The 24,688-nt window shown below is 55.4% G+C and overlaps 2 protein-coding genes across 3 annotated transcripts; both read right to left on the bottom strand.

Annotated features, from left to right (window-relative positions):
* Positions 1–1,304: 1,304 nt before the first annotated feature.
* On the bottom strand, positions 1,305–12,236 carry SLC16A8 (solute carrier family 16 member 8). Of its 2 annotated transcripts, none has more exons than XM_009475196.2 (6): positions 12,167–12,236; positions 10,030–10,216; positions 6,187–6,495; positions 5,548–5,691; positions 4,124–4,987; positions 1,305–1,805 (listed from the first exon to the last, which is right to left on the bottom strand). In XM_009475196.2, exons 3-6 carry the CDS (start codon positions 6,413–6,415, stop codon positions 1,411–1,413), a joined length of 1,632 nt encoding a protein of 543 aa, XP_009473471.1. In that variant the 5' UTR covers positions 6,416–6,495; positions 10,030–10,216; positions 12,167–12,236; the 3' UTR covers positions 1,305–1,410. The 2 variants fall into 2 exon arrangements, with proteins under 2 accessions (XP_009473471.1, XP_087624242.1); XM_087768116.1 differs by having other exon boundaries at positions 6,187–6,423.
* On the bottom strand, positions 11,771–24,684 carry BAIAP2L2 (BAR/IMD domain containing adaptor protein 2 like 2). The gene is made up of 15 exons (XM_009475198.2): positions 24,546–24,684; positions 23,483–23,618; positions 22,417–22,492; positions 22,013–22,099; positions 20,831–20,892; positions 20,212–20,283; positions 19,483–19,599; positions 18,930–19,076; positions 18,294–18,446; positions 17,882–18,020; positions 16,858–17,083; positions 15,831–15,902; positions 15,306–15,486; positions 13,394–13,428; positions 11,771–12,571 (listed from the first exon to the last, which is right to left on the bottom strand). The coding sequence occupies exons 1-15, from the start codon at positions 24,596–24,598 to the stop codon at positions 12,499–12,501; spliced, it is 1,629 nt and encodes a 542-aa protein (XP_009473473.2). The 5' UTR covers positions 24,599–24,684; the 3' UTR covers positions 11,771–12,498.
* Positions 24,685–24,688: the final 4 nt, after the last annotated feature.

Here is a 24,688-nt window from a genome sequence, read left to right as displayed (position 1 = left end):
GTACTGCTCTTTGCTTGGGAGCATCTAGGATGAAACCTTTTCCTTCGTGTCCCTGCTCCCTCTGTGGGTTTAAATGGCTTTATAGGTCCTCTGGTCTGGAATGAAACACCTATTTTGATGGTCCCGTGAGCTGCCTTCCCTGTAGCCCCCTGCTTAGTTTTTGATCCCTCGCTGCGGTCACAGGTTCCCCCAGGGCCTCTGAGGTGAAGCGGTTCAGGAAACCGGAAGAAAGGGCTCTGGCCAGGGGTGTTTATAAAAGATCCAGTCCTAAAGCAGATTAGGAGCGGTTTAAGCATGCCGGGGAAGGTTGTCCTCTCTGGGTCTAGAAATCCACCGCTGCCGCGGGGGTGAGGGGGTCACGCCTGCCTTACCACGTGTGCCAACACCCTCGTTAGTGGCACCCAGGGGCTGTGGCTTGTCCTTCTGCCTTACCTTTGATTCCTTTACGTAAGGGGGTTTTCTCTCTTTAAAAGGGAAACACACATGCGTCTGGTGCCATTCCCACTGAGTGGATAATCGTTTGGGACATGGTAATTTACCTGTCCTGAAACCCCTGCCCCCATAGGGGCCAAGTTGTTCCCTTCGCCTGTCAACAGGACTCACTCCAGCCTCGATAAAGCTAGCTCGCTGCTATTCCTGTCGGCGAGGCTCCATCTCATGGCTGCTCACCTAATGGCATTAGTCTGTCTTAGATGAATTCTTCTTGCACCTCAGCAGTGGCCTCTAACCCAGCGCTTCCCTACTTGGAAAAGCAGCAGCATGGGTCACTGCCCCGGCTTTACCGCCCACAAAAGATGCTCCAGATGGAGGTGGTTGGAGCCGGCATCCCACCAGTTTGGCAGTGCCCGAGGGAGGTATTCAGGGAAATGCAGTCTACCCACCACGCTGGCTGCAGCTGGAGGCGGCCTGGATGACAGCTATGAATTACACCATCTCCTAAACCTACTGCCGGCTAGCCTGGCCCTATCCCGACCGTGGAAGTGGGGCAGAGGAAACACTGACACCAGACCAAAGCGTACCAGATCTGATTACAGAGAGTCTCTAATTGTTTGTGTTCTGTACTGTGACAATGCAGAAGGAAAAGGAGAGTCCTTGGCAGCCTCTTCAAAAGACTTTCTCCAGGGCTGGTTTGGAAGTGAGGAAAGATTTTTTTTTTTTTTTCTTCTCTCTTTTTGGTGTTTGGGCTGCTGTGAGCCTGTGTTGTACCAGCATGGGTGCAGGATGCAAGCAGATGTATCACTGGGTAGGTATGTGGACATATGTACATAAGGACCAGCTATTCTTATACCTCTCCCTCTTCTTACATCTGCTTTTGTCTCAACTTTCTCCACCCCGTATCCCACCTACCCGCCCATGCTGAGGTGCATGCGAACAAGGCCCGTTTTATACATCCCTGTTCCTCTGCTCCAGCTAAAAACTGTCCCTCTCCACCGTCTGGTCAGTGTTGCAGCCATCTCGTGCTAACACCTCCCCATCCCCCTCGGGACACCCGCCTCCCTCCCCACTCTGCTCCTCTGCCACGTGGTTGGCCTCCTCGCTGGCCACCACCACGGCGTTGTCGGTGCTGTGGGCTGGCTGGTGGTTGTTGCTGCTGTGCTCCTCGGCTTCCTGCACGTCGGACTCTGCTTCCTCGGTGTCGCTCCCGCCACCCGCAGAGGAGTTCTTGTGCGGGGGAGGCTCCTTCTTCTTCCCTCGGTTCAGGCAGCAGTAGGTGGCCATGGCCAGGAAGAGAGCAGAGAGCACCACCTCTGAGCCCGCCAGGTAGAAGATCACCTCGTAGTTCTTGAGAGCATCGACCAAGCGGCCTGGCAGTTGGAGAAGAAATGAGACAGTTGGCCTCAGCCTACGCACTCCTGCATGGGCAGCCCAGCACAGGCAGGCAGCACCTGCATTTGGCTAAGGACCCATTTCTCAAGGGAAGAGCAAGAAGCCTGAATATCGAAAAATCACCCTGGGCAAAAGCCACACTGTACAAGAAGGAAAATACTATAAGAGTGCAGGGCTGGTGCTTTCCCTTGTTTGGACAAGATTAAATAATTGTGACATACTGATGTCATGGTCTTGTGTCATGGTGGCCCATCTTCTTCTTGCCAAGGTGAGATGAGCCTCTGAGGACTTGGCTTGTCCAGTCTCAGAAAAGAAAAAAATTTGAGAGGCATTGCTGTTTCTTAAGCTATTATGTCAGGAAAGCATTCAGAGGAGGAGAAGAAACATCTCTTCAGCAGAGAAATCCCTTCAGTTGGCCCACACCTGGTGATTTCTCTGCCGAAGAGGTGTTCTCAGTGTATCTTCTGAATGCACCGGGGCCGGCAATGGAGGGAGGGTTCCCAGTCCGTGGTGCTGGGGAGCCTGAGCAGCTGCTCCTGACTGCGCACGTGACCCCCGGTCCCTGCTGCGCCACGGTGCACGGCCTGAAACCAGCCCCAGGGCATGCTGAGGTGCCTCCCGGAGCAGTCATGGGAGGCATGCGGCGAATTCCTCCTCAGATGAACATGCCCCTGTTCACCCAAGCCGGATGGCGAGCAAGGATCCTGTGCGCACGCGCGCGCGCGCGCGCGTGTGTGTGTGTGTGTGTGCGTGCAGCTTATCCTGTGCCAAACTCCCTCAGCCCCACGGAGTGGGAAGCAGCTCAGGAGGATTACACCAAACAAAGCCACTTTGTTCAACTCTCTTCTTCCAGCTGAGCACTGCTCCCCCGAGTCCGAGCTGTCAGGTTTGCCAGCACGCTCAGGCTTCCCGTACCAGGGGGGTCCTGCAGCAGTGGGTCCCCCTGAGGGGAAGGTGGGAACCATGACTTGGCTCGCCCCAACACCGTTCTTCGGTGACCCCGCACCGTCTGCATCCCACTGTGAGTGTTGCACAGTGCCAAGGCACAGCTGAACTGAGGCAGGAGGGCTAAGGGATGTCCCCCATCACCATCTGCTGGTGTCTGTTAAATCCCCCTCTCCCTCCATGATCTCTCTGCAGCTGCCTCCGAGACACATATTTCTTTACCGTCCCTGGCCTGGGACTGCTGACTGCCCCACAGCTTGTAAGATGGGACATGAATTATTGTTAGCATCAAGAGGGTCTTCTCTTGGCCACCAATTTTTACCCGAGAGCTGGGTGGAGTTGCTGAGGGTAGGTTTTGCTCATAACTGGTGGTACGTGCTGGGGAAAAAAGGTCATTCACGCAGAAGTCTTCACTGATGGCCTTTAGCCCACGTGTTGCAGCTGAAGGGAGTGCAGGAAGCAACGGAGTGGTTCCTGCCCGGGGATTTGCCCATGGTCTGTCCCTAACCCTTCCTTGCAAATCGCACATCCAGGGAACTGCACTTCATTTGGAAATAAGCCTTTGGCATGATTTGGCTTTCTCAGCTCTGATCAGACACTTAACAGTAACCTACACCAAGCTCTCGGGTGAAAGGTTTCTCCCCATTCAACAGCTTGTTTATGGGCTGTTTGCAGGACATGGACCTTACCAGGGAGTGTGGCCTAGACTAGACTGGTTGAGAAGCTGTGAGTGTCTTAATCCTCTTAAAAAAAAAGTAACAGAAAATGCCTCAGGTGGCTCTACAAACTGTTTTGACTCAATTGATACCAAAACGCCTGTGCCTTGGGATTGGGGCCAACAGAAATTGAGATCATTATTCACAGCACCAATCAAAAGGCCATGGACACCAAGGAGAACTTGAACGATCCTTGCCTTGTCCTACTGAAGACTCTCAAAGGTTTGCCTGCAGCATGTGCCTGACCCTACCCATAACATGATTTTATGCAACGTTTGCCATGAAGGCGGAGACCTGGATCCCCACATGAAATGGAGTGAAGTGCCAGTGATCAGGACTGAGGGATGCTGGAAGTCATGCCACTCTGGAAAGCTCTGTATGCCTGCCATCGCTAAGGTCTCTAAGCAAAGCAGAGAGAGAAACATCACTTGCCATCTTCTGCCCCTGCTCAGATTCAATGTTGTGGTGCATGGAGTGAGACTGGGAGCTCTCACTTCACATCTCAGCTTCTAGAGGAAATTTGAAGTGGAGAAATAGGGTCTTTCTTCAAGTACTGTGCCCATGCCCAATACCTGCAATACCATGGAATGGCAGCCAAATTAATAATCTCCTGTGTTTTGCAGTAAGAGACCTACCTGCAGAGGGTGGACCGATGAGCACAGCGAAAGCCTCGATAAGTAGGACCAGACCGATGGCGCTGGAGAACTTCTGGGAGCCAACGATGGCCATCAGCACCTCGAACTGCAGTGCCCCCACCATGCCATAAGAGATGCCAAAAAAGACGCAGAAGATGACCAGCCCTGTGTAATTGCTAGCCCTGGCACTGCAGATATCTGTCAAGCCATTGAAGAGCATAGAGAAGCTGAACAGGTACGCCACGTGAGGGCGGACCCACTTCAACCCTGCCACCATGCCACAGGCTGGGCGGGCGAAGATGTCTATGAAACCAATGATGGAGAGCAAGAATGCAGCCTCTGTGTCTGGTACGCCTGTGTCCTTGGCATAGTTGACCAGCAATATGGGGGGCACGAAGAGACCCAAGACCAGGATGAACTTTGAAATAGTGTAAATGATAAAGCCTCGGTTGGAAAAGATACTAAAATCCAAAAGCTTCTTTCCTTTCTTGGGTTTCTTCTTGGCTTTCTTGGCTTTCTTGGTTCCATCAGTGGTGCTGATTCCCTCCTCTGATTTCCCTCCTATGGGCAGCATCTCCTTGGCTTCGTATTTGTCCTGAGCTTTCTCCATCTTCCGCCTCATGCCCATATCCAGGGGTCTCATGACTGCCCCACAAGTGCAGCAGTTAAGCAGAAGGCCCCCCATGATAAGGAACCCTCCTCGCCAACCAAACTTCTCCAGCAGCACTTGCCCCAGTGGAGAGAGGGAGGAAAGGAAGACAGGGCTCCCAGCGGCAGCCAGTCCATTGGCAAGAGGGCGACGCTTGTCAAAGTAGGTGCCCAGCATGATCAGTGATGGCTGGAAGTTCAACGCCATACCCAGACCTATGTAAGGGTGAGAGCCAGGAGGGAGACAGGGAGTGCAAGAACATGAGATGTGGTTTGCAACAAGCTGAAAACTCCCCTCAGACTATCCTAGTCCTGAAGTCCCATGATGGGATTCATGTGTTCCTCACAAGCCTCTGCTCCTTCATGTTGGTGGGTTGCCCACGGGGAAGATGGGATAAAACAGCCTGTCTACCTGAAGTGTATTGTTTGAATCAGCTAACTGTGGCCATGTTTAGACAGGGCCTGTGCCTTAAACAGGAACTTTGCCTCTCTCCCCTACCACTATATACTGATGCCACCCTAGTTGCCATGATTGCTGAGCATCACTTACATTTCTTCTGTCCCTCTCCCCTCGACCACAGGCCCTGCCTGTTTAGATCCAGCAGATGCATCTCCCACAGGTGCAACATTCAGGACTAGATGCCTTCTTTGAGCAGGTGCGAATAGGTGAGGGGAGACCTGATGCTAATATGGCAATGCTAAAGGGAGATACAACATGGTCTTGGCTCTTCCCCAGCTAAGTCTGTGTCCCCCCCGCAAACTCCTGGGGCTCTCACCTGTCAGCACACCAGCTGTCAGATAAAGCTCAATGATATTGGTGGTAAAAGATGCCAGGATCATCCCAGAGGAAGCTAGCAGCCCACCGATGAGCATCACTGGCCGACAGCCAAACTGGTTCACCATGATGCTGCATACTGGTCCTGGGAGGAAGCAGAGGAGACAGAGTAGGAGACCAGAAGGAGACAAGACAACTGGGAAGGGGCAGCCAGCCCAAGCAGGGCACTCGGAGAAGATGAAACACTAATGACGGAGGTCACCGCTTGGCTGCTTAGATACACATCCGCTGGGCCAGGCCGACGGAGAGAGGCTGCGGCGTGGAGACCTCTGCATGCCCTGCCTTCAGCCCCCTGTTCCCTGGGAGCAAGAGGCGTTTGGTGTGATAGGGGGAGCACTTCAGCAATGGGAGCAAACCCCATGTCAACTGTCTGAGAGGCAGGTGGGGTGACCCCTGAGGTCTCCTAGGGCAGAGGAAACGGGGACATGAAATACAGCACACTTCTAGAAGAGAAGTGGTGGGACAATTGTATTCTGCATGTTGGTTCATGACCAGGCCAGTGAGCGTGAGGAGAGTCCGGGCCCATAGCAGGGCAGGGGAAGGCACAAGTTGGGGAGGGGGGAGCGTATCCAAGCATCACCTGTCCCGTAGAGCATGGCCAGCATGATGGAGGAGATCCAGGCTGTGTCACTGTAGCCCACGTGGAAATCTTTCATGAGCTCCTTGAAGTAGACACTGACAGCTTTCGGGAAGGCATAGGAGAAGCCAGTGATGACAAAGCAGCCGAAGAGCACGATCCAGCCCCAGCCACCATCCGGGGGTTTCACGGGAGCTGGGAGCTGTCCTTCCTCTGGGTCAGCTCTCCCCATTGTCTAGCCTGGGAGGGGAAAGGCAGAGCAGGAGCAGGTAGGGCAACAGAGAGAGAGAGAGAGAGAGAAATCTCCAGGCACTGCAAGAAGAGAAGAGCACAGCAGGCAAACATTTACTACAAGGTTTCTCTCCATGCCCACCATCTCCAAGCTCCAAGAGCCTCACTGGGTGACCACATCATCTCTCTGCACCTTCATCCTGCCAGGCAAGGCAGGATTGCTACAGGGTGTGAGGTCAAGCCACAGCTGGGCAGAGGTGGGAAGGTCCCCCTGAGCTCGAGGCAGCCCACAGCTCTGTAAACCCTGGTCAGATGCAGCCAAGCAGGGTCACAGCTCCCAGATGAGACTGGAGAGCTGCATCTGATGTGGTGGGGCATCAGGATCTGCAGAACCCCGCTTGCTCCATATCCAGCCTTGCCTGCAGGCTGGTGTGAGGTTAGAGCCAGCAACATGAACCCTGCTGGGTTCCAAAGATCTTCCTCTGAGCCTCTCCTCACCCAGTCTGCTCCAGCTGGGAGCCATCCAGGACCTGCCCTGCTACAGACACTTCCAGCAGTGGAGCACAGGAGGTCCATTAACCCTGCCGTGCTTTCTTCTGGGAGGCCTCTTCTCCCTCGCCCTCCCTTCCCCACCGTGAGGGGCCAGATTTGGGAAATGGGTGAAGGGGGAGAGCATAGGCAAACCGGTGGCATTGGTTATTTGCATGCCAGAGAGATTAGGGCTTTGTACCTACATGGAGGGGCCGGAACAAAGCCTAAGCGGGGAGAAGGAGGGAATTAGAGTGGATGTCTTGTGAGTCGCTCTCGGGGCTGTTAAGCTGCCCAGGAATTTTGCTCCAGCTGGCTGCTGTGGGGATGTTTTTCTCATTTCTCCCCCAGGCACCACATCTCTGCCGTACCCCTTCTGGCACCATTGGCCTCAGTTTCTTGGTCATCCAGGCTTATTTTCACACTTGTATGCAAAAGCATCAGTGGCCTTTGATTATAGATGCTCCTAAGTAGCATCAGACAGGCATTAGAAAGCAGGCGGGCTTTCTCCCTGCCTGAACTGGGCTTTGCCGGGTCTGGGTTGCCCTACCACCATCCTGCTGGCAGTACACCCCCAACATGGGTCCTCTCTCCTCCCGCCTCCCTTGGCTGAAGGACACGAAATGGCGGCAACGTCCCCATCCCTTGGCACTGGCAGTCATGCGAAATGCCTGTAGTCACATGCTGACTGGAGACTGCCAAGGGGACAAGGACACTCTTATGGACGGTACACACAGGGCTAGCACCTGGGAGCTTTGATTCTGGATGCATTTCTCAAGGCAGTCCCTCTTCTTCGTGTCCTCCAAGCAATGAGGATGACTTGCCCTGATTCCCATAGCACTCCTTTTGCTCTGCAGGTTAAACGAGTGCAAATCCTTTAGGCAAAAACACGGATGGCACAGCCTGGGGCAGAGTCCAGGCAAAGGGCCCTTGCTTGGCAAGAGATGGTTCTACCCTGTAATACACCTCAATCTTGCAGAAAAAGAGAGAGACTGGTCTTGCTTAGGCTGCAGGAGGTTCAGCATGCAAAGACAAGGCTGGAAACAGGGCTGGGAAGTGCTCTGAGAGAGGTTTGAAACTACGGTTTAGGGGGTGCTGGAGGAGACACTTGCAAGACAAGACAACTAGACCCGTTCTGGACCCCTCTGCAAGGGACGTGGCACCTACACCCACAATACATCAACGTAAGGAGGCACACACTGGTCTTGGCTGGTTGGTTTTAGTCAGGTGCCCGAGCCAAGGTTGACCTATGGAGGGAAGGGTGGGATTGGAGTCACCAGCCACCCGCAGCGGTCTCCCTCCTTCCCCTCCCCAGGGAACTATTGCTCCTGAAAACACTTGAGCGGTTTGTTCATGGCAGCACCCAGACATCTGCCACCGCCACAAGTCCCTACAGCAGAGATCCCTAAACTTTCAGGACCCCATCAGACATGAAAAAAGGGAGCAGGATCTGGCTCTGAGTGTGGATGGCCATATCCTAACAACTCTCAGGCTGAACCACAGGGGCTGGTACAGGCTACTCCAGTCTCTCCCCTCCCCCAGCCCAGGTCTCAGGGACTGTGGCAAGGGACAGAGGCGTGAACTGAGAATAGGGTGCTATAAAGACATTTTCAAGGCAAAGAATCATTGCAAGGAAGAAAAGATTCATTATACACTCTCCAGACACCCATACCTCCCTCCTCACACCCCTTCTGGTGTTATCTGGATGACTGGCACCAGGACAGCCAGACTGAACTGTCTCACTCAGCTTCTGCCGTTACCCACCTGCTGCTCCTCTCCCAGCTCCACCTGACCAACAAGCTAGGTACAGCTGTACAAAACGTGACCTGCCGCAAAAGCGCAACGATTTCTCCATCAGTGCTGGTGCTGCACCACTGCACCATCTGCTGCACATAGCTGCCTCAAATAAGAGCGACTGACACCAAACACATCCTGAGCCTTTTTATCCAAGCCCCTCTCCCAGCCTTGCTCTTCTTGATCTCATCCTGCACCACAAATCAAATGAATCAATCAAACCATTGCAACTCATCTTTTTTTTTTTTTTTTTTCCCTCCAGCTTCCTGGCAAGAAAATATTTGTCCATCTGTGGCATGTTCTTCAGAGATTTCTGTAGCATCGCATGTCAATGATGAGTCAATGGCATCTGATTTTGAAGAGCACATTAGACGAATATCCATCAGTACTGTTTGAGTTTGGAGCTGGATGAGTACCTCTGCAGGAGCCACTTGCTCAGCGCTACATAACTGTACAGCAAGGCATGAAGGGGCTTTTACCTGCCTGCAGCTAGATCTTGCCTGAAAAAGATGAGGTGTACCAGAGGAGCTCACCTGTGGAGGTGCCTCCAAAGCCAATATGCTATAGCATAGCTCTGCTGGAGATTTATCCTAGCTCTGAGCCAGGCAGTTAGTTCAGAGCTGCCTCTTTCCTAACACCATGGCGCATACGTTGGGTCTTCTGCTCACGGCTGCACACGGTGGTCACACCGTGTACTCTGCACCTGCCTTTGCACGCTCTACAGCTTGCTATTATTCTCTTCTCAGTTAAGGAGCTTTATTCACAGGTAAAAATACCATGGGTAAGTTCACATGCACCTAAAAGCTCATCAGCATGGGCACCTGCCCTTCCCTGTGCACCATAACGCAGGTGGCCCAGAGCAGGCACTGCCAGAGCTAGCTGTAGGTGGGTGCCAGGAGAAGACTGGCACTGACACCAGAAGTCACCAGCCCAGGCTGGGAGGGCAAAGGCCACAACAGGTCCAGCCATGGCTGCCAGTCTCTGGATGCGCACAGAGCACAGAGCAGTCAGTGCTGGATGATGCCCAGCAAAGCCCTGCTGTGCCAGGCAAGCTGCATCCAGGAGGGTCCACATGAATACTGGGATGGCTCCTTGCACCTCTACATAGTACAGATGGGGTGGAGGAGTCTGTTTATTAAATACAAGGGCCACAATTCATGCCACCAGCCTCCCCAGCCCACAGACAACACCCTAGGAAAGCACTCATTGGAGAATTAAATGAGTAAGGGCCTGGGACAAGCTGTCCCATCGACAGCCAGTGTCAGGATACAAGCATCCCCCCACGCCACTGACCTGCACAACAAAGCGACGATCTCCCGGGCACGGGCTGAGCCTCCGAGGGCTGAGGGGACCTGTCCACAGTGCTCCCTTCTCCCTCCAGCTGGCAGTTCCCGGCTCTGGATGAGGGCACCTGGTTAGATGGTCCCGCTGGCTCTTTGCTCCATGGTGGGCACGCCGTCAGCTGGGCACGGGGCGATGCCTGCAGGAATCCAGCACCCGTTGAGCGGTCTCTTGTGCCCCGCTCCTTCTTTCGGGGCAGCTACGCCCTCACTAGAGAGCTAATCTCCCTCTCAACCTGCTTTCCTTCAGCTCCGATGCTGCCCAGCAAAGCCGCCCGTGGCCAATCCAGGGGGACGCCCCACACGGGGGACCCTCTTGCCTCCTGCGGGTGCAGGTAGTGCCCCACGGAGCTCCCAGGGTGGAAGTGGGTCAGCAGCCACTTATGGTTTCAGGTCGGCAGAGACCGGCGGGTGCTGAGCAGGCAGAAAGCACTTCTCCACTTTTAAGAGGCTTTTCCAGCCAATGGGGAGGAGGTGGCTGCCTGCCGCGGCCTGAATCCCCGGTAATCCCGCTGCCAAGGGGCTCCTCGCCTTTCCCCCAGCAGAGCGGGGCAGGCTGGCGGGGGGCAGATTCGGAGGGGCTGAGGCAGGAGGAAGCGGGGCGAGGGCGGGAGGTGCTGGTGATGGACCCAGCCAGGAGGGAGGGTGCTGGGGAGGGGGGCAGTGGAGGATGAGGGCACGGGCCCATGCTTTAATAGGGGGCACAATGGGGGAAGGGGCTGCTTTTGAAGCCCCCCCACCACTTCCTCAGCCACCAGCCAGAAGGATGGAGAAGCGCTGGTGTGGTTCTGCAGGGCGTGCGCCCAGCAGAGAGTGAAGACAAGGTGGACCGGCCAAGGAATCGCTGCTGTCCGTGGCTGGAAGGGTGGGATCCAGCCCACTCCTGGGAGCTCGCTCACCACCCCCCGCCAAAACGAAACCCCTCAGCAGCTGCCACCCAGGAGGATGTCTGCTGGGCGCCAGGGACAAGCCACTCTCCAGCCATGCACGGGGGAACCTGTTTTACCGCCAGGGAGGGGGCCGAGGCTCGCCCTAGGTGGGATTTCGGGGTGGGGAGGAAGGCGCAGGCTGTAAACCCCCAAAGCCCCTCAGCCCCCACTGCTGTGCCTTGCTGCTAGCAGGGCAGGCGGGGTGCGGGGGGGCTTTGCAGCACTCACAGCCAGGGTTTAATTTCTATTAATAAGGCTAATCGGCTAAAGCCCTGGCCATTGCTCCCGCTCCCTCCCTCCCCACCTCTCCCTTTGGCCCCTGACAGTGGGGCCAGGCTGGCGGGGCAGCCACAGGCCCCCGCAGGTGTCCGGCAGAGCATTTCCACCCCACACCGAGCTGTGCCGGGGCACCCCTGGGGCTCACAGCCTGGGCAAGGAGAAGATGGCCGCTGGGCCTCGTCCTCCCGGCAGGGCCTGCCCGCACATGGCAGCGGGGAAGCAGGGGCTTGCTGCCCTCCAGTGGCAGGACAGCTGAGGGGACCGGGGGTGGCCGGCGGGGGGCTATGCAGCCCTCCTGGTGCCCTCCATGTCTGCCCTGGCCCCCTGGGCTGTTGGTTACCCTAGCTGGAGCCACAGCACTGCGGCATTCAACGCCCCGACCATGGGCAGCCATCATCGCTGCTGTGCTGGCAGGGACTCCATGTCCTCCTCCTACCACGTCCTCTGATTGAGGGGATGTCCCAGCTGCTGGGATGGCCACGGAAGCGTCATTCTCCATTTTATTTTAAAAAAACCCAAATCTTTTCCACAGGACAATAGGCAAAGGAGCAGAGCAGCAGCACTGGGCACTGTCACCTGCCCCCGCCTTACCCCAGGGCAGCCCAGCAAGGGAAGGGGCTGTGCCAGGGGCGAGAAGGGGCAGATGCTGCTACAAAGGGACACAGTTGCCAAAGGGGCCGAGAGCAGAGAGCTGCATGCTGCAGACCCCGTCAGCCAGACCACATCGCTGGAAGCCTTCTTGTGGCCTCCTCCCTTTGGGGTTCATTCTTCTGGTAGCAAAGGGACCATTCGGCCAGTGTCCTCTGCCCACAGCAGGGCTAGCAAAGCTTCGCCTTCCTCGTCCTGCTAGCACTGCCCCATGCTGCAGATGATCTTACCCACCTGTCCCTCCGCCTCCCAGACCAGCAGCATCCCCTCTCACAGGCCACCAACACCAGTAACACCAGACTTCTCCCACTCAAGTACAGTAACATCACACAGGGAGTGCTGACGAGGGGCAATCCAAAAAGAGCAGCAGGGATCTGCTGCTGGCTAAAGCATGCCAGACAGCCCGGCGAGATGGGTCCCCATCACCCAGAGGGAAGGGAGGGAAAAAGAGAGGTTACTCCGTGAGTGGTAGCACTAGGTTGCTGCCCAGCTGGGGGTCAGAGCCCGTCAGTTGTATGCCTCCCCCTTCCCAGCTGAAATCCTCTGCTGTCTGCAGCCCCACTTCATCAGATGATGGGTGCCGAGCGGTCGTTGGTGACTGTGGGACGCAGCTTGACTGTGGCAAAGGGGTTGGTACCTCTGGAAGGGGAAAGGAAACAGGCAACCATCAGGAAATCTGCAAAGACCATGCAGGGGTCCCGCTGACCAAGCAAAGGCTATTTAGTCCTGCCGGACAACCACCTCCATGCCAAGGAGGAGAGTGTGGTAAAGCTGGCTGCTGAGTATGTTTTCTCCCCCCGTAACACACCCTGCTGCAGGTTCCCATGTGGTTCCCCTTGAGGTCTCCTCAGGGCTGCTCACCCTCCCTCTTCCACAGGATGAAGAAGGGACACCAGCAAAGGGCTTTCCCTTGCAGTAGCACTCTACGCTTGTGGCCTCTGACCCTCCGAGCAAGGAGTCACGGAGCAGAAAGAAGCCACAGCACCATGCCAGAAACATGGAGGCACCAACCCAGCTGCAGGGGGAAGGAAAACAGGGATTTATGGCAAGTCTCATCTCAACAGACTGACTCACCAAAGCTAAAAGCCATGTCCCTTATGCCTCAGCCCTTTCCAAGCAGGCAGAGCTGCACGAATCACGTAGCTCCACGCCCAGGCTGCAAGCTGCTATTGCAGCTCTTCCAAGACGGATTAGAAGGAGCATGCAGGTCTGGCCATCCACTCAGGGTGCTCAGGTCCTGCCTCATACTACCAGCGGTAGGAGAGAGCCTTCCCAGTCAGCCAGAATGGCCCACCTCTGCGGACCCATCTTCTGTCCTGGAAGGTGGGTTGTGCATTGCTTTCCTCCAGACACTTCCCTGTTCCTCCCACGTTTGATAATCCAAAAGATTAAATAATAATAGTATTGTAATAATGCCCCCCTGTCTGACGATTCCAGAGCGCAGCTCCACGCCTCACTCACCGTGGGAAGAGTTCAGGGGGCTGGTCTCCTGATTTCTGCAGTGAAAAGAAAGGCAGCAGTGAGCGACCTGGGGTGGGGAGGGGAATGGCGAGACAAAAGTGGGGCAGGAAACACCGCACACACGGAGGAAGATTTCACAAAACACTTAAGTGAGTTAGGAGCCCAAGTCCTATTAATGGGGCTCTGACTCCTTATTCATTCAAACTTTGCATAATCCCACAACTTCATTGCTACAGATAACACCATGCTTTCTGTGGTGGGGGTTTTCCCTACACCACAGGTTCCCTATTCCCCTAGGAGACCTCCCTTTGTCTTGGGGAAGAAAGTTGATGCTTCGGCTCCCCAAAGTGTCATGTCTGAAGAGCACAGCAAACAGTGACAGACTGAGCTACATTTCACCCTGCCAGCACAGCCAGAGATGCCCCCCTCACATTGCCCACACACCCTGGCGAAGAGTTGATCACCAGCGCCTTCACGTGCTTCCTGCATCCACAGGGAACTCAAGAGCTGTAGGGCTGTACCCTGCCCTACACCACATACTGCTTAAATGCGGAACAACCTGATGGAGAAAGATGGACCTAGGCCCTGTGGCCCTTATTCTTGGCCAGTAGATAATGCAGGATCTGTGACAACTGGCCTGCTAAAGTACACCGGTTTCTGTAGCTGGTGGCAGACAAGAAAGCCATGTGCGGCTATCTGTGTTCCAGCTGGGAAGTCAAACACGCGCCCATTTGCTGCTGGCTCAACTGGAGGATGTCTTGGGCAGAAGTTTAGAGCAAGGCTGAGTCTTTCCAAACTTCTAATGAGGCTCAGTTTCTCTGCCACGGTACTCTAAATGTTCCACATGCTTCATTGCTCAATCCCAGGTCTATCCCTACATCTTAGACCTGGGACTGGATGGAAACCAGTGACCCAGAGCGAGGGAATAGGCTGCAGAGCCTGTTCCCCTCTGTGTTGTGCAGCCTGAGGCTCCCTGAAACCACAGAGCAGGATGTGAAGGGAAAAAAGAGTAATTCAATGTTACATTTTTCAGTCCTTTGAGCCATCTGGTTGCTTGCAACCTCACACTGGCCTGGAACCAGCGACCAGAGATGAGGTTTCCCAGCCTCCTATGAGACTGAGCAAGTAAACGCCCCGCAGGCAGCACTGTCCTTCCCTCTCGCCAGTCCTCATCTTTAACTGTTCTCAACTTTAACTTCGACTGTCCTCACCAGTCAATTCCCCACAGCTGGAAGCAGTGATACGTGGAGCCATAAGCCATGGGTTGGACACAACTTGTTCTAAGGCTCTCCAAAATGGCCGTGCTCTCAGCCTTTCTCCCTAGCTTTTCCCCTACCCCAGCTGTGACTTTAACCCAACCCTTGATTGAATTTAGAAGAGGAGCCCTGCGAAACTCCTCTCCATTCTCTGAAGGGAGAAGAAGGATGGCATCTCTGTTAGCTGGTCACCCACTCCCAGCCCAGCCTGATCACTCCATGGTCCTACTATTAGCAGAAAGATGTGCTGCCCTGGAGCCACCAGAAATCAGGCTGGGAGGTTATGGAGAAAAGGACTGAACTGAAGGGTCCCTGGTGAGCAAAAAGAGAGAGAAATGAAGAGGGTAGGGGCAGAAAAGCAGTCCCTTGGGGGAGTAAAGCCAGGCACTGTGGATCTGCACACACAAGGCTGACCGGCAGGGGCCACCAGGACATGGTGGCATGCGAACAGACTGGGTGAGAAAGGCCAGTGCTAAGAAGATCCCTTAGCTCAGAAAGGGAGGAGGTCACACACCAACATCTGGAAGGTGTTTTTCTTTCTCAACAGGGCAGTACAGAAAAGGTGTGCCTTGGAGGATGAAAGTCAGACATGGCCTACTCCACACACACACACACACACACACACACACAGGGGAACACACTTCTCCTGCGCTCACCTTGGAGCCAGAACTGACTGGGGTGGCCACCCCACTCTGGTGACTGCTGGCACCCACCGAGAGGGGAGGTGGCTTCGGCAAACTGGGCTGGGCAGCGGCAGGCCAGTAATTGCTAAAGGATGGAGTGTTGGGACGGTCCAGGATGTCATCCATACTGTGACTGCTTCGCAGTGGGAAGGACCTGAGTGAGAGGAGAAGGCAGTGGGGTTTAGAGTCAAAGAGCAAGGAACAGGGAGCAGCACAGGTGCTAGCCACAACATGTATCTATGGGATGTCTCTGGAGAAAATACACATGGCTTGGACTGGCCCAGTCACAAGCACCTTTGAGAAGATATTGCACGTGTTAGGGGAGCCATCTAGGGTCAGCCTGTGAGATCTCAGGGCACGGCGAGGCTCTCAGCAGATGCTCGAGCATGGGAGCACTGCAGCTCTCCATGGGGCACACCCCAAACAGGCATCCCGCTGGTGTTAGTGACCTACCAGGAGCCACTCCAGCTCCTGCCTGGCCAATTGCTCTCCTGTTACCTGGTGGCTGGCTCCTCCATCTCCCTCGCATCTTCCAGAGGCTTGACATAAGCTTCGGGGAACCAGCCACATCTAGGGCACAGGAAGAGAGACGAATGAGGTCCAGGCAACCATGGTTTGTGATTCTTCAGATCCAGCTGCCCAGCACTCCTGATCCATACCCATCCCACACATGAATCAAGGCGCTGCTGCCACTACCACGTGTGACAGGGTTTCTGCACATCTTTCACACGTAGGTGGGGCACAGGGTTATTGCAAGACAGTCCTTGAGCTTGGAGCAGGACTCGCTTATCTCAGAGGCTATGCAAAATGCCTGCTACCTGGTGCAATCCAGGACGAAATGCTCTGACTGAGCGTGGTCACCAAGGCCAGCATACAAGGAAGCTGTGGAAATCTCTTCTCCTCAGGGCAAAGCAGCTCCACCCCAGAAACCCCCCAAAAAGGAAGGCACTGCTTTTGCGCATCTCACATCCGAGTGTGAGCTTCCCTGCAGAGCACAGTGCAGGGATGCCGTGTGGAACAGGGAAGGCTTTGCACACACATGTTGGCCAGCAGCGCCACAGGGAGTAATTCAGTAAGTGCTGGGTGCAGCAGTTTCCATGCCCTGTCTGCACTGGAGGGTGTGGTGGCAGCTGTGGTGTGAGCTGAGAAATGCCAGGCCTCTCAGGTAACTCCAGCAGTTCACAGCCCTGAGCTGGGTCCCATGACAGGAGTCAAGTCAGTCGTGCAAGCCGGGAGGGGGTCGCTGCATCCCTGGCTCTTCTACCCAAAGCCCCTGGAGCTTTCTCAGGCAGCTCATCCATGCTCACCCTGCCCCACCACATCTCCTCGGCTTGGAGAGCCCCTGTGCTAGCACAGCCCACAGCTGAGGACATGGCGATGTCCCACCCAGATGGTGGGTGAGACAGTGCCCAAGCCACACTGGGAGGGGAGGGAGGAGATAATTTTGAGCTTAAGCCTCCCAGCTCCAGACCCGACAAGCCTGCATCAGCCTGCCAAGCCAGTTTACAGTGCCAAAGTCACGTACGTGGATGAGCCCTCCAGCTTGCCATACAGCCAGCCATTCTGCGCGTCCGGCATCAGCACCGTGATGACATCCCCAGGGTCAAATCGTAGCAGGGTCCGGTTGGCGCCTGTCACGTGGGGCACGATAGCCTGCACTCTCGCTGTGCCGCTCCTCCTCCTGCCTCCGCTGCCGCTGCTGGCCTCGCCAAAGGAGCCCGAACGGGAGGTACGGCCGGTGGGGAGCAAACCTGCAGGGAGGCATCAGAGGGGCCTGGCTGGAGCCCAGCATCCTCCTGCTAGACCCACGCTGCCTTGAAGGGACCAGCGATTCCCCAGTCAAGTAATTATTCTAGAGGAGTAGATGGCCTTTCTCTGCAAGCAGGCAGCAGGGCATAGCATGGGAAAGGGTAAAACATTCATCTTGCAGGAGAAAATCAACTCAAGCTGAAACCACTTGCTTTGTACTATGTCCTCTTTGGCCAGATGTCTAGGGCACAGGCACTGCCCGCTAAAAGACTGGCTGATGTCCCTCTTCCCAACCCTGCTAGAGCAACTGAGAATTTGGGTCATTTTTCCTCTCCCCCTGCCCCTTTTTTTTTTTTAAACACTTTAAGCTGAAATTTTTCAGAAAGGAAAAGCAGTTGAGACATGAGGTAACTGGCTGGGTTTTGTAGGGCAGGGTAATATTTAATCTTGTAGCGCAAGGGAAGGTGCATTACCAAAATGGGAACTCCAGTAAGAACCAGCCCTCATGGTTCAAGGAACCTTGAAAATTGCACACCTGTGGGTTCCCCCCTTACACAGCCAGCCAGGAAACCTGGCTTTGTCCTGGATGGACCCTGCTCTGAAGGTTGTGCTCACCCCCTGCTTCATTCAGCCTTGCCCTCTCCAGCTCCCATACGCACTGTCCTCTCACCATGCCCAGCAATGTGGCTGAGAACCGGTGGTCTGATAGAGTGGTGGTCCTTCCCCAAACTCAACCCTGTTCCCAGAGAGGCCCAACCACTGTGTCTCCCCACAGCATTGCTCCCGGACACGGGTCATACTGGCTGATGGTGTCCTCCGCAGCGGCCGCCTGGGGGGCTCTGGTTGAGGAGACAGTCTCATTTCTGGAGGCTCTGAAGAGAAGATGCCGGATCTACTCCCAGTCATGGGAGAAGCAAAGTCCCCAAGGGGTCTCTGGGGCTGTTGGAAGGAAAGGAGGCTGAATCCACAGAGGCTGCATCAAGCGGAAGATGCTCTGAGAGATACGCAGTTCCTCTCAGGAAGCCAAACCCAGCACGTTCCCCCATTGCAGCCCATATACATGCTTCCCTTCATCTCGGCCAGGAAAGGCCAGGAAACTGGACAAGGTAGCAAGTACCACAGTTGGCCAAGGACTGACCTTGCCCTACAGCCTGAAAGGGGCAGCTGCAGCCTTGCCACCGCCAAGGCAGAGGCTGCTTGTGGGCTCCTCACCATCTCGAGGTGGGTGGGGGTGAGCCGGCCCGATGGATACCCCTGGCCATGGGAGGCCGCGAGAAGCCCCTGAGAGTGGCTGTTTGAGGGGTTGCGGGTGGCCTCCAGCTGCTCCTTCCACTGTGGCGCCTTGGTCTGGATCACGCCCCGGGCCTGGGGAGAGACATAAGAAGAGGGGGTGACGGACAGGGCAGAACAGCTACAGAGGGAGCTGAGGGCTGCCACGTGCATTAGGTTAGCGACCTAATGTGGGTTAATTCCCACAATTATGTTTGTGGGAATGGCTAAACAGAGCCCCACAGAAGTGCATTTCTAGGATAGCATCCTCCAGCAGAGACCTCGTGGTCCCAATGACCCTGCCATAAACACCTACATCGCCCTTCCCTCTCCCATTGCTCACACACCCAACTAACCCCATGTCAGCACCATCCTCACTCCCGGCCATGCTCTCCCAGCCTAGTACAGTCAGCCTGGACCCCACAGCAAGAAATGAAATAGAGTTTCCTGCCCAGTCCATGCACAGATGGACTTCACCCAAGGGGCAGCTCAGCCCTGGCTCCCTCCTGCCTGCATGCCCCACCTCCAGCCATGCTGCCTGCTTCCCCAGCTCCACTCCCCAGCGTGCCAGGGCCGTACCCTGCTGTAAAACTGGAGGAGAGTGTTGTAGAGCATCTGGTGTTTTTCAGCCAGGAAGCGGTAGCGGCGTTTCTCCTCCAGCTCAGCCTCCCTCTGGCTCTCAGAGACGAACGCCTGCATCTCCGAGCGCAGTCGCATCACATTCTCCTGGGCCACAGGGGAAAGAGGGAGGAAGGGATCAGTGTAAACATGGCAGAGTGGGTTCACACATGGCAGGGGAAGGGGTGAAACGAGTCATTGTGTCTACCACCTTCCCAGTCCGCTCGCAGTGCTGGAGCAGCACAAAGGAGCTAGAGCAAAGTGCCAGGGACCAAGTCCTTGCTCACTGAGGCTTGCTAAATGAGGCAAGGGCTTGGCAGGAGTGTGCAGCACAGGTCAACAGCACTCTGCAGAAAAGGAGTTTTCTCCTTTCCAGATAAGCCTGCTGCCTTTTGAATGTTGGGGACAACCCCCTGGCTTTTAAGGAAAAACAAGGTTGCTCAGAAATCAGTCGTGGCTCCAGATAAATCATCCAGTTCTTTTTCCAACTACCCTTCCTCCAATCGCTGCTCACCTTCATCTCCCGGACATTTTTATCACGGGCCCTCTCCATTCTCCACAGCTCTGCCATGCACTTATCCAGGTTGGTGGCTCTGCGCTGGTACTCCAGCTCATACTGCTTCTGGCTTTCCTGCCAGGGAGAAACCAGGCTGGGTGAGGAACTGGAGACCCAGCTGCACTGTGATGCAGCAGGGGTCCTGCTCTGATGGGTGGTTGAGCATTTGAGTCCCCCTGAAATCGGGCTTCACCTGGACCTCTTATAAAAAGTCTTTCTTTACCTTTCTCTTCATTTTGAAAGGCCCCAGAGTGCTAATGAGCCTCAGGATCTCAGGAGCAAAAACTGGCACCCAGCTCCCCCAGCACTGGGAGCAAGCCCCTAGGCCCCCGTCTCCCTCCATGACACCACCCACCGGCATGGCCAGCTGGGCCACAACGGCACAGGACCCACACCCCTGCCAAGGCTGTGGTTCGGGGAAGCTGGGAACTCTGCTTTTGGGGTGCCAAGTCTCTCAGCTCCATTGAAGCATTCGGCAAGTCCCACTGCACAAAGGAGAACAGTCGCCTGCCCTCTTTAGTTCTCCATCAACAGCCAAACTAGGGGGGTTTGGCCCATGACAAGAGAAAAAGATAAGGCCCCTGACTCCTGCTGAGGAAAGTCAAGGAAACACCTAAAGTGCTCAAGCAAAGGCCCTTGGGTAGAGGGAAACAAGGAGGGCTGAGGAGAAGGGAGTTCATCACTCACACTGATGAACTGTACATCCATTTTGGTGTTCTTCTCCATGTGCTGCAGCAGGTCCACATGGAAGGTCTGAGCCTGGAAGAGGCAGAGGAGCCATCACCCTCGTCCCTTCACCATATGGGGTGAAGGGGCAGCTCACAAAACCCAGAGCTAGTGACTCCTTTGCCACCTGGACCCCATGCAGGAGCCAGAAATGGGCTACCATGGATCAGCCCTGCAGCCTGGGGGTCGGCACCCACCCAACCATTAACCCCCGAGCTTCGGCACGGGCACAAACAGCAGGGTCTGGAAGGGTTAGCATCCCTTCCACTCCTGTCCCACCGCTGCCACCCACATCTTCAGAGCCGGGCATTGCTCAGTCTACTGCGCACCTGTCACCACACTCACGGAGAGGTGGTGACAGTCCACCAACGGCACCAAACATTGAACAACAGCCAGGCTCTGGGCACGCCGGCTCTGAACCGCCTCTTTCACATGCAACAGGGATAGCAGGGAGGCAGGCACCTGCCAGCAGGCATGTCAGAGGGTGGGAGATGGGGCAAATCGGGCAAATGCTGGCATGCTGTGCTTAAGGAAGTCCCTTTTTTCCCCACCTGTACTAGCCCCCAAGAAAATCACTCACCACAACTTCCAAATCAGAGCTCAGTAGTCTCTGTGTGTCAGACATCTGCATCAGAATTTCACCTTCAGGGAAAGAGACAGGAGAGGGTGGAAAAATCCCGCAGCCATTTCCTTGTGCGCCCAAAGAGGCAGACCAGTAGCGTGCAACTCAGGCTGATGATATACAGGTGTGAAAGTCCAACAGATATCGCAACACACTGCTCTCTGCACCCTGAGAGAGGCTGGTAGCCTTCCTGCCCAGGGCTCAGCTCCACCACTGCTTCCCAGGCACTGCCAATGTGGGATTGCTCCAGCCCATGAACCTGCCAGACCAGCACTCTGTTACAGCCCGTGGTGCCAGCAGGCAGCCTCGGCTCTGCCATGGGCTCTGGGTGCTGGATTTCTGCTCTGCCACAGCCCCTACGAGCCCCATTTCCAACCCCAATGGCACCCCAGCTACGGTGCACGGTTCTGGCTGTCCTACAGGAAAGTAGGTACAGCACCCGCTGCTGATGCTGTGTGCAGTCCCACTTCACCAGTGTTGGCTTTATGAAACCGTGAAGGGACGAGACTGATGACAGCGAGCAGAAGAGTGAGCTGGGTGGTGCAGATGATGGTAGGAGTCTGCAGAAGGGACGCATCTGCTGGAAGTCTTTTACTAAAATGTTAAGTATCAGAGCAGTTCCCGAACATATTTTCAGCAGCTGACATTAGGCTGCAGAATTATTTGCACTGCTGAGCGTAAGCCCCTCAGCTCCAAGCTGCCATTTCAGCAGGCTGCAGGCTCAGGAGGACAACACCCCATCAGCTGTTGTCAGCCCATGCTCTCCGGCTTTTCCCTCACACCTGCAAGGAGGAACAAAATGTTTCCTCCAAGATGAAAACTTCATCTCTCAGGGCAGGATGCCTCAGCAAGGACTGGTTTCCATGAGAGGTCCATCACTGGAGGTCCATCCCAGGACCTGGGCTCAGTCATTGATCTCAGAGGGATACAGGGGAGAGTGCTGAGGCCTTGGGGGATATTAAGGATACACAATAAATTTGACTTTTAATGCCTGGACAGGGCCTGATGCTGTGAGACACCATTTAGAGGAGCTGTCTTCCTTCCCCCAATGCCTAGAAAGGGACTAGCTAAGGGGGAAGGCCAAAAAAATCTAACTGTGGCTCATCACAGGACAGATAATGATGAGCGGGAGAGCCTTACCCAGCACGTGTGAGGTGGAGCTCTGCAGTGCTTGCTCCCCAATCTTCTCGATCGCCTTAAAATACACTTCAGCTGCTTTGGATAATGCTGTGAGGGGAGAAGAGGGGAGGTAAGGATCTGGCCTGCCTTCTCACCATCACGAGCCCCAGTAAGCAGCACGCAGGACAGCCACCCCCTGGTACCTCGCCTATAGGCAAGGGCACCCCGTCTCTCCCCATCTGCGCCTAATAACAGCAGCGGGTCCTGGAGCAGGAGAAAAGTGAGTAAGAGCAGCTGAGGACATGCCATGGTGGGGACCAGCAGCCTTGCCCTGGGTGACAGCAGTCCCTCCTGATGCACAGTGGACACCCAGGATGGATGCAGCAGCACGATCTGGAGCCTGGGCCATGTGGGACACCACTCACCGTGAAAGGCACGCAGGTAGTTGTTCCCCAGGTACACCAGGTTCTCCAGCGCGGGGTTGAACTGCTCCAGGATACTCTGTGGCCAGGCAGAAGCATGTTAACGCCAGCCTTCCCCACACCCCAGAGACCTCAGTAGGTCAATACCCTCTCGCTGCAGTTTGACTGGGTGCAGCAGGGACCCAGAGAGCTCCCCCAGCCACAATGCTGGATGGCCGTGGTGATTTACAGCCGTACACAAAGTCAGCTCCCTGCATCGGAGGTAGCTGGGACCTTCAGCTGCCCCGAGTCCTCTCCAGCCAGCTGGGAGAGGAACAATGCCAGAGGGCAAGGTAGCTCGCTGGAGAGCCAAGTGGTCACCTGAAGATGGCTTTCTCCCAAGGCCCCACACCCGCTGCAGACAGGGGAGTAACTGCAAGGGGACCCGAGCAGCCTTTCCCCTTACCCCAGAGCCTTTTGGGGTGAGGGCCACTGCTTATTATCCGGGCATGAACACGACTTTTTCCTGGCCAGGATTTGGTGCACTGCCAGAGTCAGCAGCTTGCTAAGAGAAGGGACGGACTGCTTCAGACCAGCGTCTCTGCTCTGACCTGCTGTATGTATCAAAGGTGTTTATTACCTATAGCAGAGAAGACCAGAGGCTAGAATAAGCAATTCTCCCTTCTCCCAGCCCTCACCACCTTGGTGCAGCACCAGTGTGCGTAGGGAAGTGTTCATGAGATCAGACTTCTCTTTCCAGCAAAGGGGAAAACAGCTGACTGAGCTCCAGCTTCCTACTGGCAACCAAGGCATGTCACCCTTCATAAACATGCTCCATGTCCAAACCACCCTGGTTGCCCAGTTCCTTCCCAGATCTGCCTTAAGACCCACACCACCCTCCCCTCCCACCAGCCGTCTGCTCTCGAACACAGCCCAGAGCCCACAGGAACTGCTGCAGTTCAGCCTGGGGATGGATCCGGCCCTCGGCTGTCCACCCTTTAAGGAAGCCTTTGGCAGAAAACAGCTCTTCTCCTCCCACCCACACGTCTCCCCTAGACAAACAGGAGCAGCCTCTGGTGTCAGCACTCACCTTATAGACGGAGATGGTGGATCTGTGGGACAGGTCCATCTCCAGAGCCTTTTCCCACTCCCACGGAGAAGCAAGGAGCAAAGGAGAGCACAAGCTGCTTATGCTGGTCCGGAGGACTCTGCTTCTGCACAGCCGGCTGGATGGAAAGAGCCTGTCACTGGCAAGGTAGGACAGAAGGAAGACACAGACGTGGTACAAAGGGAATGGAGCACCGCTGGAGTTTAATAATTCACCAGCCAAGGGGCTGGAACTTGATCTCTGGAAGTAACCAGACGCTGGGGAGAGAGGAATCCTGCGACAGCCAGCAAGGGCATGTGACCACCTCCTTGAATTACTGATTGCCGGCTCAGTACCCAGCTCTCCCTGCCCCAACACCTGCGGAGCCAGCCACCTGCCAGAGTAACCGCCTTATGGCTCGCTGCCTCCGTCACTGCCACCGCTCGGAGGTGGCTCGCTCGGCCTCGCTGCGCTAGCAGAGCATCCTCAGGTCCCTCGCGCACAGCTTGCAATCGCAGGCAGCAAATAGCAGGGGCTGGGAGGAAACGTAAGGAAAGCTCAAAACAGGTTTCGCCTCTTCCCTGCCCACTGTTCCCCCAGCCCAGGCCTCAGCCCTCTGGCTTTTAGCATCCCTCCCACTCCCGGTCTCAATGAGACTCCTTAACGGCAAGTATGAGCTTGTGCTTGAACCCTCCTGCTCTCCCTGTCTGCGTGCAAGGAGCCCGGGCACAGACCACTCCGGGAAGGCCCTGCAGATGGTGCAGGCTTATAGAGGGGGAGAGTGCAAGCCAGGGGCAAAAAGCAGAAGGGAGCTCATATTCTCTCCATCCCAAGGTGTGGGGTTTTGTTTTTCCACAGGAAGGTAAGCCCCTCCATTATGTAGGAAAAAGAAAACCTTTAGTCCACATTAAAAGCCCCTTAATTCCACCATCTCATTTGCGAAAGTGAAGATCAGAAGGCAGATAATCAGGTTTTAGCCCTATTCATGACTCAGCACCCACACTCCTATCAGCGGTGTCCCTTAGCAATCAGCGGGCACCAGGTCCAGCAAGCTCGCAGCAGTTACCTTGTCCAGGAACCACCTGGGGATACCAAAGCTAAAGCCCTGTCTCCAGTCATTTGTACCCCGAGGGTTTTCAGTGTTTCTCTTTTTAGGCCAGACCAGCTCCAAGAGGATTCTCACATGGGAGCTGGTCCAAAGCCTCTCCA

Source organism: Nipponia nippon, unplaced genomic scaffold (genome assembly GCF_047370975.1).
Source record: "Nipponia nippon isolate SJK-2023a ecotype South Korea unplaced genomic scaffold, ASM4737097v1 scaffold_3, whole genome shotgun sequence".
NCBI classification, from domain to species: domain Eukaryota; kingdom Metazoa; phylum Chordata; class Aves; order Pelecaniformes; family Threskiornithidae; genus Nipponia; species Nipponia nippon.
Note: the sequence above shows the minus strand (reverse complement) of the source record. Positions and strands in the feature narration are given on the sequence as shown.

Excerpts from the sequence above, each read along its gene's own strand:
- SLC16A8 (XM_009475196.2), bottom strand. The coding sequence starts at position 6,415 with ATGGGGAGAGCTGACCCAGAGGAAGGACAGCTCCCAGCTCCCGTGAAA. Across the intron at positions 5,692-6,186 it reads GGCCATGCTCTACGGGACAG|GACCAGTATGCAGCATCATG; the intron begins GTGATGCTTGGA and ends GCTTCCTCCCAG. Across the intron at positions 1,806-4,123 it reads CATCGGTCCACCCTCTGCAG|GCCGCTTGGTCGATGCTCTC; the intron begins GTAGGTCTCTTA and ends TCCAACTGCCAG.
- BAIAP2L2 (XM_009475198.2), bottom strand. The coding sequence starts at position 24,598 with ATGACTGGAGACAGGGCTTTAGCTTTGGTATCCCCAGGTGGTTCCTGG. Across the intron at positions 20,284-20,830 it reads GCTCTGATTTGGAAGTTGTG|GCTCAGACCTTCCATGTGGA; the intron begins GTGAGTGATTTT and ends TGCCTCTTCCAG. Across the intron at positions 18,021-18,293 it reads CCCCCACCCACCTCGAGATG|CCCCAGAGACCCCTTGGGGA; the intron begins GTGAGGAGCCCA and ends TCCTTCCAACAG.